The sequence below is a fragment of the Onychostoma macrolepis genome, chromosome 21 (genome assembly GCF_012432095.1).
Source record: "Onychostoma macrolepis isolate SWU-2019 chromosome 21, ASM1243209v1, whole genome shotgun sequence".
Lineage (NCBI taxonomy): Eukaryota > Metazoa > Chordata > Actinopteri > Cypriniformes > Cyprinidae > Onychostoma > Onychostoma macrolepis.
Genome location: NC_081175.1, coordinates 26018156 through 26037178, shown reverse-complemented (window position 1 = coordinate 26037178; position 19023 = coordinate 26018156). Strand labels below are relative to the sequence as shown.

At 35.9% G+C, this 19023-nt stretch overlaps 1 protein-coding gene across 1 annotated transcript; it reads left to right on the top strand.

Annotated features, from left to right (window-relative positions):
• The first annotated feature begins 6354 nt into the window (after positions 1–6354).
• LOC131528537 (phospholipase A2 inhibitor and Ly6/PLAUR domain-containing protein-like) lies at positions 6355–12201 on the top strand. Its single transcript, XM_058757759.1, has 6 exons — positions 6355–6395; positions 6527–6670; positions 6763–6882; positions 9740–9871; positions 10078–10185; positions 10353–12201. Exons 2-6 carry the CDS (start codon positions 6622–6624, stop codon positions 10538–10540), a joined length of 597 nt encoding a protein of 198 aa, XP_058613742.1. The 5' UTR covers positions 6355–6395; positions 6527–6621; the 3' UTR covers positions 10541–12201.
• Positions 12202–19023: the final 6822 nt, after the last annotated feature.

Sequence of the window (19023 nt, the reverse complement as noted above, 5' to 3'; positions counted from 1 at the left end):
TAAGTCTCTTCAGCTGCACAAATGCACCGAGGCTCGGAATATACCATCCTATTTCTTGTCAGGAAACCTGTGGACTCGATGTCCTGACAGGATGGAGTTTGTGAAACCTCCACAAACACAATAATTTACCATGACGATGATAAACCGAAAAAAATAACTACCTAAATACAGTTTTTTACAATCGCTAGGACACATCTCTCAATACTAAAGTCACTTTTTCAAAACTCTTCACACAGTGAGCACAACAGCAGTCTGTGTGAGCTAAACTGTGGATCATTTTTCATTGCTTTGGCACAACATGCATTTATTGACTACTTCTTTCAAATTCCATGAATTCTATTCTCATTTCGACACAACAACTGTCAAAACTCTGTGTACCTACAGCCCAGTTTGCACACGTTTACATACTCTTTTCAAAATTGTTAAACTTTAGTTCAAAACAATAACATTATTAAAAAAAGAATAAAACAGCAATTTTCTGCATTTCTACAATAATATTTTATTACAGTAAAATATATTTAGAAAAAGAAAATGAAATGCCATCAAAACCGTTGGACCAACTACAGGTGATTCCTTTTGTAGCTGAAGACCTACATGTGTTACTCCTTTACATAATTTCATTATCATCTATAAAAATATTTGCATTGAATAATCTGCATTGTGATGTAAACATGGACCAAGCCGGACACAGAGAAGTGGCTGAAAGAGCAAGAGGGAGACGTATGCGTGGTGGAAGAAGAATAAGAGGAAGATCAAGAGCTGTAGTCTCAGATGAGATCAGGGCAACTATAACTGATCATATAAATAAATCATGGTCTTTCAATGAGAGAGGCTGGTCTGCAAGTGCAGCCAATTCATCACTAAACACCAATGACTTGTACATATGGATACAGTCATTTTAGACACTTCTAAAACTGTTGCAACACAGATGGAAATACAATTTTTAAATACATCAATTATGTTTCCATCTTTGTTGCCACAGTTTTGGAAGTGCCTTTTTCTGTTCTAAAGAAGGGAGTGTACCAATACGTTTGTCCATATAGTGTATGTACAAGTTATTGGTGTTTAGTGATGAGTTTTAGGCTTAAGGTCTGCATTTACTGTAAAGTCACACCAGAGGTGTTCAGCTTGGATTAGGACTTGCTTTCCGCAGACCAGTCAAGTTCTTCCACGCTGACTAAATCAATCATTTATTTTTGAACCTTGCCTTATACACAGAGACATTGACATGTTAGAATAGAAAAGGGTCCTGTCCAGACTGTTGCTTTAAAATTAGAAGCAAATTCCCTAGAATATCATTATATGCTTAAAAATTAAGATTTGTACTCATGGAAATTACTAAAGTAGTCAAGGCTGTTCATTAGATGGGGGTGACTCAATACTTTTGGAAATATAGTGTATCAGCAGAAGATTGCCAGGGATGGGTCAGGCATGCCAAAAGATTCTTTCCTAGGTGTATTGCCCTAGATGACATACGATGTGATGTGGATGAGAATCTGTGGCCAAATGCAGTACATAGAGTTGATTAGGATTCCTACAATACAATATATACAAATGTATATACAAATTCTTGCATTTTGGAATGACTTTGAAAAGTAAAAAAATATATATATTGAAACATATAGCATCATGTCTAATTCATTCCTGTAACATATATTTTGCTGTAAACAGTAGTCCTAAGTAGGTGTCCTTCTTTTACAGAAGAAAACATTGTTTAATGTCACCTGTTAGTGTTTTTTAGGTCTTACTTTTATAGATGACCAAGTGTGTTTGTTAACTGACAACCCTTGCTAGTGTTATGAAAGAATGAGCTGGTCTGAGACATGTATGAAGTGTTTTGATAGTTGTTGTGCATTTTGAATGTGGAATGAACTGCTGTGCCAAGCTGAAAGTTGGTTAGGAGAAGTGTGTGAAGAGTTTTGAAAAAGTGACTTTAGTATTGAGAGATGTGTCCTAGTGATTGTAAAAAACTGTAACACACTGACTCGCGCCCGCTCCACTGAATACCAGCAGCGCGCGGCACACGACTCCCTCTCGTGACGTAATATGACGCGATGTTGAAAAAAAAAAAAACGGTTTTTGAGAACTGTTAAGGAATGCGTCACTTTTTCTTCTAAATTTGTGCCCTCGTACGCCTTGTAAAACATTTTAAAACCCTGCAATAACGGTTCATATGATATTTTCATATAAGGTTATATATTCATTTGAAAAAAATGTTTTAACCTGCAATAGGCACTTTAAGTATTTTTCCCTCAGACTGAATAGGTTTAGCTTATGAGGCTGTCACGTGATGAACGAACGACTCAAACCTGAAGACTCGAAACAGGGTGAACTAATTCAGTGCAGAACCTATAGGATGTTGCGCATGTGCGACTGAATGAATCACTCTCCGAGACGACTCGTTCTTCCCGAGTCACATTAAAGATTCGTTCAAAAAGAACGAATCGTTCAAGAACGACCCATCACTAGGGACAGTATGTTTTTGAATGAGATGTGAGCACGTTAACAGAGCGGGATCATTTTCAGCAATTAAAACATTATGTTTTGCTCTCTTCGTCTCATAAAGACTTAGTGGCTTCAGAAGACTTGGAATGCAACACGACTTGTTTGTAATGCCTTTATGCTTGTTTATGGTCAGTTTTTGCAATAAATACCTGTGACTGCACTTATATTTTCCTGTTACGTGTTTTATATTGTTCAGAAGTGGGTAGGTTTAGGGTAGGGGTGGGGTTAGGTGCTCCAATAAAAGTATAAATTTATATAAAATTATTTCTATTTTTTTTTCAAATGCATGCAAACCATTAAACTAAACAACGGAGGAGAACGTGTTCTCATTTTCCATAAGCGTCTTGATCTGTTGCATAAAGCAAGCAATTGAAAGCAATGGAATTCCTATTTTGTCATATTTTGACGCCTAGGGGCACTTTTGGCGTCTTCATAAAGCCCTTTCACACATACAGACTTTTCCGGAAAATTACCGGTAAATTGCCGTAAAGAGATCATGTGTGAACAGGACCTTTTCAAAAATACCAGTAAATTCGTTCCGGCAATTTACCGGTATGAGAAGTTGTAACATTACCAGTTAATTGCCGGAATTCTGCTGTGTGTGAACGCAGAAGGAAAATTACCGGTATGAGCACGTACGAGTTCAGAACGCGGTGACGTAAGACGTCTACTCCGGGCCAATCCAGAGCCGTTGAAATTCAAAATTCAACGGCTCTGGGCCAATCATAACATTCTGATGCAGATGACGCATTTACTCCGCGCTGTGTTTGAAGTCGTGCGATATCTTTGGGCCAAAAGAAGCAGCATGAACGTGAACATTTGGCACACAAATGAAAACATCAACAAAAACACTGATCGCGTTTACCCCTCCATGTTTACAAACACAACACCGTGAGGCGCAGCCGTTTAGAGGTCATTTCCGTTTTATGATGTCACAGAATTTACCGGTAATTTAAAACCGATGTGTGAATGGTGCTTTACCGGAAAAAAGACGGAATGCTGTTGCCTGTGTGAACAGCGCAGTTTTGAATTTACCGGTAAAGTCGTTCTGGTAATTTTACGGCAATTTACTGGTATTACTATGTGAAAGGGGCTATAGTGACGCGAAAGGCGTTTGACCATGCTTCAGTTTTTGACGCCTTGGGAGTGAGAATGGATTGGGTGTGTGCGACATCTAGTGGTTGAAAAATCATATTTAGCCCCTTTAAAATTTTTAGGTCATTGCAACACTACATTAAATTGATGAGCAAAGAGAATTGAATATAATCTTAGCCTGGTTTCTCAATAATGTGAGCAGGTATAAAGACAAAAAGTGTTTGTAATGTACATTGGGTTACTGGGTACATTGATGTCTCTTTCTCACCGTCTATAAATTGTATATAATTTGCGGGCATCACGGAGCCTCTATCAGTATATGGGAGACTCCCTTACCCTCTGGGGGATGTCTGGCTTAGCCCTATAAAAGACCATCTGAGCAGACATTTCTGCTGCATAGATATATGAATATTATATTGGAACATAGTTCATTTTGTACTTGCAATTTGTTGTTTTCTCCATTTGGAGCAGTTGCAGAATGTAACAGTCATTTGTATACATTTCAAACTGCATTAGCATCATTTATCAGCAGGGGCAACAGATGATTTGATGAGGATGAAAAATATTGTATTTTTTGTGCAGAGTGGCTAAGTCTCATCCATGAGACATGAGGGAGAGACAAGCGGCTTTTCCACAGAAATCCATTCTGCTCATTGTCATTCTGCACCCCAATTTGCTGATGTGCAAGTTTCAAATTCCCTCTGTTTTGTAACAGTAACTGTCATACGGTAGCCTATGGCTTGATAGGAAAATAAAAACATCAGAAAGTAGCGAAGAGGCAACAGATATCAATACATAATAAGATAATTGAATCTCTCTCTCTATCTTTGACGATAAGATGGATATTCCAAATACAAAAGCAAAACAGTAGAACAATAATTGGTAGCCTGCAGTATGATCTACTGTAATAATTTACTGAAAGTTATAATACCGCTGGAGTTGATCAGTTAAACTGATTAACTGGAGTATTCACTTCATCTGTGAACGTGCTGAACGTGCAAGACTTCCAGTTCATTAGCCGCTATACAGTATAGGTAAATAGAGGATTAATAACAAGTAAACAGTAAAACTATTTGCAATACAAGCTGCTTTATGATTATGAACACAATACATTAAAATAATATGATAATAAGTTCCAGTTTGAAATATCAAGTAGTGTAACAGAGTGTTTTTGTACAGCTAAAATAGCTGTAAGCGAATGACACCAAGCTTTGCACATTCAAATTAGAAATGTCTGCACCTGCTCTTACGTGAAAATAAAGTTTATAAAATAAAGATCATTTTTATCTGCACCATGTAATTTTAATAACTAGAATTATTACTAGAGGTATTTATTGCTAATGTCCTTATTGTTTTGATTAAATGGAATGTATACGCCCTTTTCCTGAGTAAATAATGAGCCCTGCCAAGGTGGATTTTAACTTCCGTTTGTATGCTGTCTTTTTATTGTCTCCCTAGGATCCCATGTTAAAACTGGGTAAAAGAGCAACTGAATTTATTAAACGGAAACTTTGATTAAGCTGTGCTGCCACCACAACAGCAATTAACTTGAGGAAGTCCTGGACAGTGTTTTGAGCACCAGCAAATCTAAAAAGAATGTCCGTATACGGCGCCGTATGTCTTGCATTCCATGCCAAAAACTCACATGAGAAAACAAGCATGGGTTGCAGCACTTAAGATAAAGACTCCCCAAAGAAGATTTAGGTGTGTCCTTATTCGGTGGGCAAACCCTGAACTTCACCCCGATAGCGAGCTGTATGTAGGGTTATGAGCATTTAGGGAAAAGGTGACGAAGGGAAGCTTCCTCCTGCTGTTGTCTCCTCTGCTCTTCTACTTCCTGTTTCAGTGAGTCCAGCTGCACTTCAGATACTACAGCTGCAGAGGAAACTAAACATTTTGGTATCATGGTTTCATGCATTTGCAATATTTGCAATAATTAAATTAGTTTTTCTGATCATATGCATGTTGCATTTACCTGCCTATTTCCAAACGAAGTTTCAAAACTACAAGGGTTTCACAGCAGATTCATATACCTTTAGTCCATCTTCTAGTGATGATTTCTCTGCTCTTTTCAAGAAGGCTTATCAAATTTTCTTTCCAATTTGTTTAATGTTGGTCTAATTGTCTAATTTGTCTAATGTAACAATGAATTCTGTGGCTTCACTAAGAGAAAAACTGAACCCAACCAGCACCACACTTGAACTTAGACGTGTTTGTCGTAGAGCTGAACAAAAGTGGAAAAAATACAAATTACAAGTGTAATTTGAAATATTATGTGAGTCAGTCAAAAATCAGTACATTTTTTACATTATAGCGAAAAACTGGAAAAAAAAAAATATATTTTTATAAAAATATATTTTAAATTCGTTTGTGAGTCCTGTGAGAGTCCCGTCTGTTTTCAATTGCATTATGTGATAGCTTTCTAAAGTTTTTTTTTTACAGATGATTTAAGACAGGATATTGTATCTTTAAACTAGGATCCATCTGTTCTTTCTCTCTGTGTTTCATCCTTTAAAGAATTTCAGGCAGTTTCTTTTAACTCACTTCAAGATAGATAGACACACACACACACACACACACACACACACAAATAAATAAGACAAAAATCCCCATCAATTTTAGCCATGTGCTTGGGAATGTGAACAAAATGAAAGTACTGTAACTCGATCTGATGATTTCTAGGTCATCAAAGCATCGGTTTTTGTCTTTCACATCATCTTTCACAAAATCACAACATCAAGTCTGATTCTTCATGATTTCAGAGCAAAAGCAATCTTCTAGTTCTGCAGAATACAGTAAGATATTCTGAAGATCGCTGGGGCCCAAACAACACTAAATCCCATTGGCTTTCATTTTATAGACGGAAATAAATAAATAACACAAACACAGAAACATTTCCCAAAATATCTCCTTCTGTATTCCACAGAAGAAAGCATGTTAAAGTTAAAGACCCTCCCACTTTGATCACCTATAAAGTGAGTACTGAGAGAGGCACATTATCTCATTCACCTCCAGATCAAGATGGATCTACAGATCTCAGTTTTTCTTCTGTTTATTCTTTTCACTGCAGGTACAAAGACAAATAGTTTGTAATTTTATTGAGTACAAATACAGATTATTGGCGTCTCTTTTTCACTGTCTCTCTCTGTTTTATTACTAAAGGACACTCTTTCAGCTGTTATGAGTGCGCAGGTCTGGAAGATTCTTGTGGAATTAAAAAAGTAAAAACATGTCCCAGGGGATCTTCCAAGTGCATGAGTTCAACAGCAGTAACACAAGTTGGTAAGTCCAATATGGATTGAAATTTAATGTTATTTTTGACTGATTGAGATGTGTGAGGCACCACGTAGGATTTAAATCAAACTTCGCTTATACATACATAAAACACGTGCATATACACCTATAAATTACTCACATATAGCCTACATGTATAATATTGGATGTTCAATATATATGAAATACACGTGCACACTAATATGAAATCCATACCAATACACCTTATGTTAATAATGAATACATATACACTTGTGAATAACTTGCATATACATATAAACTTGAAGCATGCATACACCTATAGAAACTCGTATTGGAGAGAGAAGAAGTAGCTTGTTGATCTGCCAGTCGCGGGTCTTTCATGCAGAGAACTCTGCTCATATTTTCTGCATAATGATGCATTTAAAAGTTAACGACCAAATGGATGTTTATAAAAGTTCACATTGCTGTTGCAGATTAAATATAACACGGATAACAATAAATAAATAGTTTTTACCAGTTTAAATGTTGATTATTAGTAACTCAAACCCCTTTTTGTAAACCTCTCTACCTAAAGGTCGATCGCGCCACATCCGCCACGTTTGTAGTTTTTCTAACGCTTTTTATTCGTGTTTGTAGTTCTGGACCGAATCCTTCTCCAAAGCACAATGGATTGTGGGCAATTTTAGTCATTTAGAGTGTGCACGGATCCACACTTCAAAAATCGACCTGAAATAGTAGACCATCCGGGTACTTTTGGCATACTCTTTTCAACATACAGGTGCTGGTCATATAATTAGAATATCATCAAAAAGTTGATTTATTTCACTAATTCCATTCAAAAAGTGAAACTTGTATATTATATTCATTCATTACACACAGACTGATATATTTCAAATGTTCATTTCTTTTAATTTTGATGATTATAACTGACAACTAAGGAAAATCCCAAATTCAGTATCTCAGAAAATTAGAATATTGTGAAAAGGTTCAATATTGAAGACACCTGGTGCCACACTCTAATCAGCTAATTAACTCAAAACACCTGCAAAGGCCTTTAAATGGTCTCTCAGTCTAGTTCTGTAGGCTACACAATCATGGGGAAGACTGCTGACTTGACAGTTGTCCAAAAGACGACCATTGACACGTTGCACAAGGAGGGCAAGACACAAAAGGTCATTGCAAAAGAGGCTAGCTGTTCACAGAGCTCTGTGTCCAAGCACATTAATAGAGAGGCGAAGGGAAGGAAAAGATGTGGTAGAACAAAGTGTACAAGCAATAGGGATAACCGCACCCTGGAGAGGATTGTGAAACAAAACTTATTCAAAAATGTGGGGGAGATTCACAAAGAGTGGACTACAGCTGGAGTCAGTGCTTCAAGATCCACTACGCACAGACGTATGCAAGACATGGGTTTCAGCTGTCGCATTCCTTGTGTCAAGCCTCTCTTGAACAACAGACGGCGTCAGAAGCGTCTCGCCTGGGCTAAAGACAAAAAGGACTGGACTGCTGCTGAGTGGTCCAAAGTTATATTCTCTGATGAAAGTAAATTTTGCATTTCCTTTGGAAATCAGGGTCCCATATAATGATATATTCAGTGTGCAGTGTAGAGAGCTTCATTCATTAAAATGGAAGTTTGTGAGATAGCGATGAACGGAGGGTAACAGCTTTTTAATGATTGTAGAGAGTTTGCAAATGTGAAATATACAACAGTTTATACATTTTTGATTTTATACAAAAGTTAATATTAAGTGACTTACATTTTAGGAACACTGTCTATTTTTCTCTATTTCGTCAACAAAAATATAGTTAAAAAACAAAGTCACAGCTGAGCCTCTGCGCAAATCTTTGACACAGCGCTGTTTCGTTTATGAATGAATCTTTGCTTTTGAACAAATCTAGTGAGTCAATGATTCAATGACCAATTCATAAAGAGAGCCACTTGCTTCGTTAACTAAATGAATCAGCAGTTTGAACGAATCGATTGAATGAATGATTCAGTGACAAAGACAGTGACTTGATGCCACCTACTGGCAGTTTCCGTTTCATTTTTGAAGTATAAATTGAGTCATTTAATTCATTTAAATTTATATATTTAAAACATTATTCTCATAACATTGTTATTATGAGATGCATTAATGCCACCTCTGAGTCTTGACAAAAATTTCTTAAATTCTGTAAATATTCCTTAATGCCACATTTGTGCTCTTCTGTGCCATGCAAACATGAATTGTTGATGCTGATTTTATTTGACTGGAAACTTATTCTTCCTGATTGTTATTGTTATATCTTATTATTTTAATTGAATTTATTGTGTAGTTAAAATTTTTTGATAACATTTTTTGATAAAAGTTTATATATCAAAAATTTTTGGCACAAAAGATGACATACATTTAATAAAGTTAGAAAAATGGCATTACAAAGGTTTAAAAAAAAAAGAAGTAAGCATAGAGTCCTCAAGAATGTAATATTAAAAACTAACTTCAAACGTTTTTGCAACGTAATATGTGCAAATTCACACACAACATATCTTTAATTTGGCCAGAATTGCAGGTGCTTGTCTAAATATACAAGAAAGTTTAGAGAAAATATTAAATACGTTGTTAATGAATGTTATTATAGATTATAAAGTGTTTTATAATTAAATACACAATTTTTTTTACTAGTGCTGCTTTACTGGAAATGTAATTTCTCACAGAACTACTAATTTCCTCACAGAAACTACAAATATAATTACAGAAAATTCAATATAAATTTCTGCTATTTAATTTTCTTTCTATTACACTAATTGAAATTAGAAAAAAACTACATTTTGGCATGTTTATAAATAAATATTTTATCAAAATGATGTGTCGAACTGGTCTTTCCTGATTCATTCATGTTTTAGGTGCGATTAGTGCTAAATTGAAGGCTAAGGATTGTGCTGTTGACTGCGCAAGTGGGTCCATGAACCTCGGCATTATAAAGAGGTCTTCAGTGTGCTGTAACACAGACCGGTGTAACCTCCATGATGCTCCAGGTATTGTGCTTTACTGACCAAATGCAAATAACCATCTTCTTTTAAGTCAACACTTGCTTCCAAAGGACATTCAGTCAGGATAAACAATACAGGTTGTGGCTTGTCAGTCGTGAACTGATTGAACGGAGCAGCTAACAGTGTGTTGTTTCATTTGATGTTACTTTTTTAGACAAAATAAGATAAATGAATACCTGTTTTCTCTGTAGATCCCAGCATTGACTCCAATGGTAAGAAATGTTACTTTTGTGATGGGAAGAACTGCTCAAACACAGTGAGCTGTTCAGGGAGTGAAGACCACTGCATTACATCAACAGGTGAGAATCTGCTAAAGGAAAAAGATTAAAGTAGTTATTTTTATCTCTCTGATGTTAAATGGTTAAGTCAGTCATTATCTTTATATCTTTTATGTTTAAACATTTAATGCATATCATAAATACCAGTAATGCTTAAAATAACCTGTGTTTTTTTTGCTTTTTATCAGCGAGTTATGGAGAGTTACTGGTTATAAAAGGCTGTGCCTCTAAATCCATTTGTGATACCGTAACATCAGTTAATGATGTTCAGAGGACCTCATGCTGTTCAGGGAACCTGTGTAACGGTGTTCAGAGCGTCACTCAGAGCTTCCTGTTCCTCTGCTGTTCTCTGCTCTCCTTCATCCTGCTGCACTGAATCCAGCAGCTCTTCACATTCTACAATCAGACACAACGTACTGAATATAGAGCTTGTACTTTCTCTGTGCTATTTATCCTTTGTGTCCTGATATGTTTTTTTTTTGCTGTGACATTATGATGTGACATTTTATTAACAACAGATAACAACAATTATCATATTCAGTTGCTATTTATTTTCAGATATAATAATCAACACTCGAACGAGAAACATACAAACATTTAAATTGCACATAAGGCAGGTTGGATGAAGGCATAAACTGATCTCCCTAGATTATTAAATACTGAAAGTGATTCACAATAATGAACTTGATGATTTTCAGTCACTTTGACCCAGAAACACAGTTTTATTCACATTAGTTCTACTGACTTAATGAAAAAAAAAGCTAGTTTCATTTTTCTAATTAAACATACTATGGGGATTTTATTTAGCAATATACTCCAACAAGCTAAGGACTCTGAATCATTTTACTAAGGTAAAAGTAATGTTCCTGCTCCCCATTCTCCTTACAGCAGATCCCAAGACATTTTAGGATACTTCTTAATTGAATTGACCACAAAAAGGTTTTGACTGACTAAAATCTCACAAGTGCTAATAATCCAAAGAAATTATAAAATTAAGAAGAGCACAGTTATTCATTAAATGTGTTGAGAAAAGAGACAGGGGTCATTTTACCCCGTTTCACCATACATGCCATAATTAAGGCAAAGAACAGACAAACAAGCTCAATAACAGGTAAAAAGATTAGCAATATACTATACACATCAGAATTTATTTTTATAAAGTAAGGAGCTACAGAATCTGAATGACTTTCCTGAGGTCAATATAATATTAACCACAATATTAATTTCCACAATTAAGACACTAATTTTTCAAAATCATTATTTGAATTTGCTCATGTTGAGCGCTGAAAGATTTAATTAATATTTCTGTTGCACAAAGTAAATAAAAGAGTGAAATATTGAGAAGAAAAATAATAATAATATGATTTTCAGACCACATTCTATGATTTTTTGCCCAGCACTGTAAGAGTCTATATGAGCAGATATTTCTGCTGCACTGATAGGTTATATTAGAACATTGATCACTCTGTATCCTACTTGCAACTGTTCTACTTATTTTCCCCCTTTTGGAACTGTTGCATAATGCTGGAACTGTACTTTGAATAATATTTCAAACTGCATTTAGCAATTTACCACCAGGTGGCCTTTTACACTATAAGGAGAAAACAAAACAAAAATTTGCATTTGTTGACATCTGGCATTTGTAGTCTACAGTTCAATGCATTTTTTTTTTTTGCTTCAGAATTGTGTTGTATGAATATGTTGTCATTGATAATGATCTGCTTCTCACGCATGCATGAATCTGATCTACAAACATATAAAGACCTTCCACAAATGCATGCATTATAAATGCACACATATATGATGTTTTGCAAGCTTATACAATACAACCCATAAATATGCATTATTTATGCATGTGTGTTATATGTATCTATAATTTAATGTACAAATAAATGCCTTGTCATTTATCTAACCTACATTGCTTTAGAAAACATACATATATGGTCTGATGTGACGTAAAAGTAGCTCATAAAGTTTTTTTTAACAAAAATGTACAAATATGCTTGTTATTTTTTTGTACTTTGTGTACAATTCAAATTTTAAAACATCTAAACTTAATGTGACTTGGTTTTAATGTTAATGTAGGCTATGTATTCAAAAATACACTAACTTTCAAATGTTAATATGAATACAAACATATTAATATAAAACATTTATTTATATTTTAATATAATACATTCATTAAAAATATTATATTATTGGTTGCTTGTTATAATGCACAATATGCTACTTTGTAAAGCTTATTACAATCCAATTGTTTCAAAAGTACATATGCCATCTGACATTTGCATAACGCCTTTTTTTTTTTTTTTTGTCTGGATTTCACATTGTAGATTTATAACAAGATAATACAAACACTAAATGTTTACATTTACATGTTTGCATTGCAAAATGACCTCCTTTGTATGGAATCTTTCTCATCTAAAATGAACAGATAAAACAGTTTGATATGTTTACTGTGGTAAACCTGACTGACTAACATGCATACCTAAAAACATTTAGGAGTAAAATGATTTTCTTTCTCTTGCAAAACAACTAATCCAAGGAAAAAAAAAAAAAGAAAAAAAAAAAACCTTTAGGATTTACTTGATAAAAATCCTCATAACAACTTCCACATTTAATATATTTTAAGTAAATTTTACTGCTATAATATCAAGTACAACTTACTATCAAGTAAAATATATTAAACTTAACATTCATTAAATTAATCCTTCAGGGGATAGCTCGTTGTCAGAATACAGTATGTTTTAGGTAAAAATATCATTTAAACTCATTTGAACCTTTTTCAATAATATTTCATCCTCACCACCGAAATGTAGGAAAGACCTAAATCACTACACATTCAATAGCATGTACAGGTGCATCTCAATAAATTAGAATGTCGTGGAAAAGTTAATTTATTTCAGTAATTTAACTCAAATTGTGAAACTCGTGTATTAAATAAATTCAATATACACAGATTGAAGTAGTTTAAGTCTTTGGTTCTTTTAATTGTGATGATTTTGGCTCTTTTAATTGTGATGATTTTGGCTCACATTTAACAAAAACCCACCAATTCACTCTCAACAAATTAGAATACTTCATAAGACCAATAAAAAAAAAACTATTTTTAGTGAATTGTTGGCCTGGAAAGTATGTTCATTTACTGTATATTTACTCAATAGTTGGTAGGGGCTGCTTTTGCTTTAATTACTGCCTCAGTTCGGCGTGGCATGGAGGTGATCAGTTTGTGGCACTGCTGAGGTGGTATGGAAGCCCAGGTTTCTTTGACAGTGGCCTTCAGCTCATCTGCATTGTTGGGTCTGGTGTCTCTCATCTTCCTATTGACAATACCCAATAGATTCTCTATGGTTCAGGTCAGGTGAGTTTGCTGGCCAGTCAAGCACACCAACACCATGGTCATTGAACCAGCTTTTGGTACCTTTGGCAGTGTGGGCAGGTGCCAAGTCCTGCTGGACAATGAAATCAGCATCTCCATAAAGCTTGTCAGCAGAAGGAAGCATGAAGTGCTCTAAAATTTCCTGGTAGATGGCTGCGTTGACTGTGGACTTCAGAAAACACAGTGGACCAACACCAGCAGATGACATGGCAACCCAAATCATCACTGACTGTGGAAACTTCACACTGGACTTCAAGCAACATGGATTATGTGCCTCTCCACGCTTCCTCCAGACTCTGGGACCTTGATTTCCAAATTAAATTCAAAATTTAATTTCATCTGGAAAGAGGACTTTGGACCACTGAGCAACAGTCCAGTTCTTTTTCTCCACAGCCCAGGTAAGACGCTTCTGATGTTGTCTCAGCTTCAGAAGTGGCTTGGTAGCCCTTTTCCTGAAGACGTCTGAGCGTGGTGACTCTTGATGCACTGACTCCAGCTTCAGTTCACTCCTTGTGAAGCTCTCACAAGTGTTTGAATCAGCTGTGCTTGACAGTATTCTCAAGCTTGCAGTCATCCCTGTTGCTTGTGCACCTTTTCCTACCCAAATTCTTCCTTCCAGTCAACTTTGCATTTAATATGCTTTGATACAGCACTCTGTAAACAGCCACACCTTTCAGTAATGACCCTCTGTGACTTATCCTCTTTGTGGAGGGCTTCAATGATTGTCTTCTGGATCATTGCCAAGTCAGCAGTCTTCTCCATTATTGTGGTTTCAAAGAACAAGAGATACCCGGAATTTATACTGTAGGGATGGTCATTTATTGAAACTCAAATGTAAATATTCTAATATTTTGAGATACTGATTTTTGACTTTCATGAGCTGTAAACTCTAATCATCAAAATTAAAACAAAAAAAAACTTTTGAAATGTTTTACTTTACATGCAATGAATCTAAAATACAAACCCGATTCCAAAAAAGTTGTGACACTGTACAAATTGTGAATAAAAATAGAATGCAATGTTGTGGAAGTTTCAAATTTCAATATTTTATTCAGAATACAACATAGGTGACATATCAAATGTTTAAACTGAGAAAATGTATAATTTTAAGGGAAAAATAAGTTGATTTTAAATTTCATGGCATCAACACATCTCAAAAAAGTTGGGACAAGGCCATGTTTACCACTGTGTGGCATCCCCTCTTCTTTTTATAACAGTCTGCAAACAAGTTGCTCAAGTTCAGGGATAGGAATGTTGTCCCATTCTTGTCTAATACAGGCTTCTAGTTGCTCAACTGTCTTAGGTCTTCTTTGTCGCCTCTTCCTCTATATGATGCACCAAATGTTTTCTATGGGTGAAAGATCTGGACTGAAGGCTGGCCATTTCAGTACCCGGATCCTTCTTTTACGCAGCCATGATGTTGTAATTGATGCAGTATGTGGTCTGGCATTGTCATGTTGGAAAATGCAAGGTCTTCCCTGAAAGAGACGACGTCTGGATGGGAGCATATGTTGTTCTAGAACTTGGATATACCTTTCAGCATTGATGGTGCCTTTCCAGAGGTGTAAGCTGCCCATGCCACACGCACTCATGCAACCCAATACCATCAGAGATGCAGGCTTCTGAACTGTGCACTGATAACAACTTGGGTTGTCCTTGTCCTCTTTAATCCGGATGACATGGCGTCCTAGTTTTCCAAAAAGAACTTCAAATTTTGAATCGTCTGACCACAGAACAGTTTTCCATTTTGCCACAGTCCATTTTAAATGAGCCTTGGCCCAGAGAAAACGCCTGTGCTTCTGGATCATGTTTAGATATGGCTTCTTTTTTGACCTATACAGTTTTAGCCGGCAACGGCAAATGTCACAGTGGATTGTTGTTCACCGGCAATGTTTTCTGGAAGTATTCCTGAGCCCATGTTGTGATTTCCATTACAGTAGCATTCCTGTATGTGATGCAGTGCCGTCTAAGGGCCCGAAGATCACGGGCATCCAGTATGGTTTTCCGGCCTTGACCCTTACGCACAGAGATTGTTCCAGATTCTCTGAATCTTTGGATGATATTATGCACTGTAGATGATGATAACTTCAAACTCTTCGCAATTTTTCTCTGAGAAACTCCTTTCTGATATTGCTCCACTATTTTTCGCCGCAGCATTGGGGGAATTGGTGATCCTCTTCCCATCTTGACTTCTGAGAGACACTGCCACTCTGAGAGGCTCTTTTTATACCCAATCATGTTGCCAATTGACCTAATAAGTTGCAAATTGGTCCTCCAGCTGTTCCTTATATGTACATTTAACTTTTCCGGCCTCTTATTGCTACCTGTCCCAACTTTTTTGGAATGTGTAGCTCTCATTAAATCCAAAATGAGCCAATATTTGGCATGACATTTCAAAATGTCTCACTTTCAACATTTGATATGTTATCTATATTCTATTGTGAATAAAACATAAGTTTATGAGATTTGTAAATTGCTGCATTCCTTTTTTATTCACAATTTGTACAGTGTCACAACTTTTTTGTAATCGGGTTTGCATATGAAAGTTTCACTTTTTGAAATAACTTACAAGAAAAAATTAACTTTTTCACGACATTCTAATTTATTGAGATGCACCTGTATGACTTTCTTTCTTCTGTGAAACATAAAAAGATTCTTTAAAGAATGTTGAGACCCAACATTGGCGCTATGGTGACGTTACGGTGCTGAATTGTTGAATAAAGTCATTATTTTTGTTTACAAAAAGTATTCTTGTCGCTTCATAATGTTACAGTTGAACCACTGATGGCAGATGGCAGAGTACTGTGAAGATGTTTTTCATACTTTTCTGGACCTTGACAGTGTAATTTACTTGGCAGTCAATGGGACAGTCACAAACCTCCCAGTTTTCATCTAAAATATCTTAAATTGTGTTCCGAAGACGAACAAAGCTTTTACGGGTTTGGAACGACATGGGGGTAAGTGATTAATGACAAAATTTTCATTTTGGGGTGGAGTAACCCTTTAAGTTGTGATAACTAATTTGTAATGATTCATCACTCAGACTGGGATCCATTTGCAGTTTTATTTGTAACTGAATCAGACAAGCAGAGGTCAAGACACAAATAAGGCAGAATAGTAGAGTAGGCAGAGTGGTAAATATTTATCAGACCTGAGATCGGGGCAGATGGCGTTCAGACAGAAACTTAGACGGGCGAGGGTCAGGGTAGGCGGCAATCCAATAACAATAGTCCAGTAATCTAAGCACAAGTCAATGGGACAGGCAGCAATGCGACAAGAAACAATGGGCAGGCAGGATTAACACTCAGTAATGTTCACCAGGGCAGGACCAGACTTAGCAATGAGCCTGAGTGACAATGTTCTATAAACAGTCCAGATAATGGGGAACAGGTGGGGAATGATAATCAGTGCCAGGTACGGGGCCGATGGGAAATGTAGTGAGAGGGGAGAATTAGTACTCAGGTGATGTAGCCCTCTGATGGCCCGAAGACGGAGTTACAGAAGCGCTCTCCATTACATAATTGCAGCAACATTTATACAGTGCATTTGAACAGGAAATGAAATAAAGGGTGCAGCTTATTTGTTGTGAACTGATTGAACGGAGCAGCTAACAAAGTATTATTTGATTATATGCAGTGTTGGGCAGTAGTGTCGCTAAGTAGCGTTAATAGTTTAACTACATTTCTCAGTGGCATGGTGGTAGCGTCGCTGTTTTCTGAATCAAATAGCTTTTCAGTAGCGAAACTCTGTTTTTGATGAAGTAGCGTGGTAGCGTCAACAAAAACTAACGTTACATTTTCCAAAGCATTTCTGAAACTCAAGTTCAAATCAGAAATATAACAGGGATCACTGATCCTGGATCAGTACGTGACGCCACCGCCATTAAAGCACGTAACGCCATTGGCTCCTCAAACTGTCAGTCAAACCTCATTATTCCTCCCGCCTCTCTCGTCAATGAGGTGCGGCGCGCACTTTGGAGCATCTCAGCTTGGAGTCTGAAGGTAAATAAAGAACTGTTGATTAAATAAGTACAGCGTTCTCTTTATTCGAGAAACATAAAGGCTAATGTTTTTTTTGTTTTGTTTTTAAGGAGCTGAGAAGAGTGTCTTAGTCTAATTTGTTGTCGAGTCAGAGCCAAATAGCTTGTGCGAAGCGCTGAATCTTTTATAATATGATATTTTGGCCAAATAACAGAAAAAAACTGAGAGCCCACATGAAAAAATACAATAGTAGTGTTTTTGAACCGTACTATAGTAAAGTGTATTATACTTTATATATTTTAGTATTTACAACACTTTGTTAATGAACGCTACAGCATACTGTAATATTAACTATAGTGAACTTATAAACTGTAATAAATACTGTAGAATACTTTAGTTTTTACTACAATAAACTGTAGTGTATTGTAGTATAGTATACCCTATAGTTGTAGAAAACTTAGTACAGTATTGTGTAAAGTAATTTGTTTATATTACTATAGTTGTTATATTACCACAGCAAAGAATTACCACAACAAATTAATTCAAGTACTTTACTATAGTATTTACTATACATTACTATATGTGCAATTTTCATTATTCTGATTATCCGCTAGTAATATGGTTATTTTTATCGTCATTATTCACGTGCTCCACGGCACAAATAATGACCATTAGGTGTGTTACTGGCCACCAATGGAAACAAGACTACAGATGTATTGGAAGGTTATTTTGAACATCTATTATTTATTTTTAACTTCTATAATAATTAATGAATCTATATTTGTACAAAATTCCCTGCTTCATGCATGCGCAAGTCGCAGAAATTTTTCAGTTCGGCAGCATCCAGTGACAGTTCCTCTTGAGCATATTAAACTGATGTGTAGTTCCTGCCCCACCCTCCCTACAGTACATCCTAAGCCATTTTTAGGAACATTCTTAATTGTTTGGTTTAGATTAGTTCTTGTTTTGGTGATACTCTTGTTTCCTCTCTGTGTTTCTGTTTCTTCTTAAGTTGTTTGTAAATTTAACCACGCACTCACTAAAAAATGAGACTTCTTGGTGCTTGTTACTTTGTTTTATTGGTACAGTAATCTGTTATTTGCACACACTGCAACAGTTATGTCTCACCTAAATGTTGCATAATCATCCCATCTTTAATATTAAGCATGTCAAAAATACTGAAAGTAACTCTAATGAACTCTATTAGAAAAAGACGTGACCTGCTCCATCATTTTGAGTTGCTTTGACACAAACATTTTTAGTTTTAACAAAGGTTGTGTTGTTTTCAGCACATCCTTTTTATTAGTGTGGATTAACAAACAGTGAAATAAAATAATGAATTCAACATAAGGTTACAGATTGTTCAGACATGCATTAAAGAGGGAGACAAAAGGGCTTTTCCACAGAAAATCATTCTGTTCAGTGTCACAAAAACCCTAAGTTGCTGATGTGGAAGTTTCAAACATTGGCTTATACAGTAGGCATTGGCGTATGTTCCCC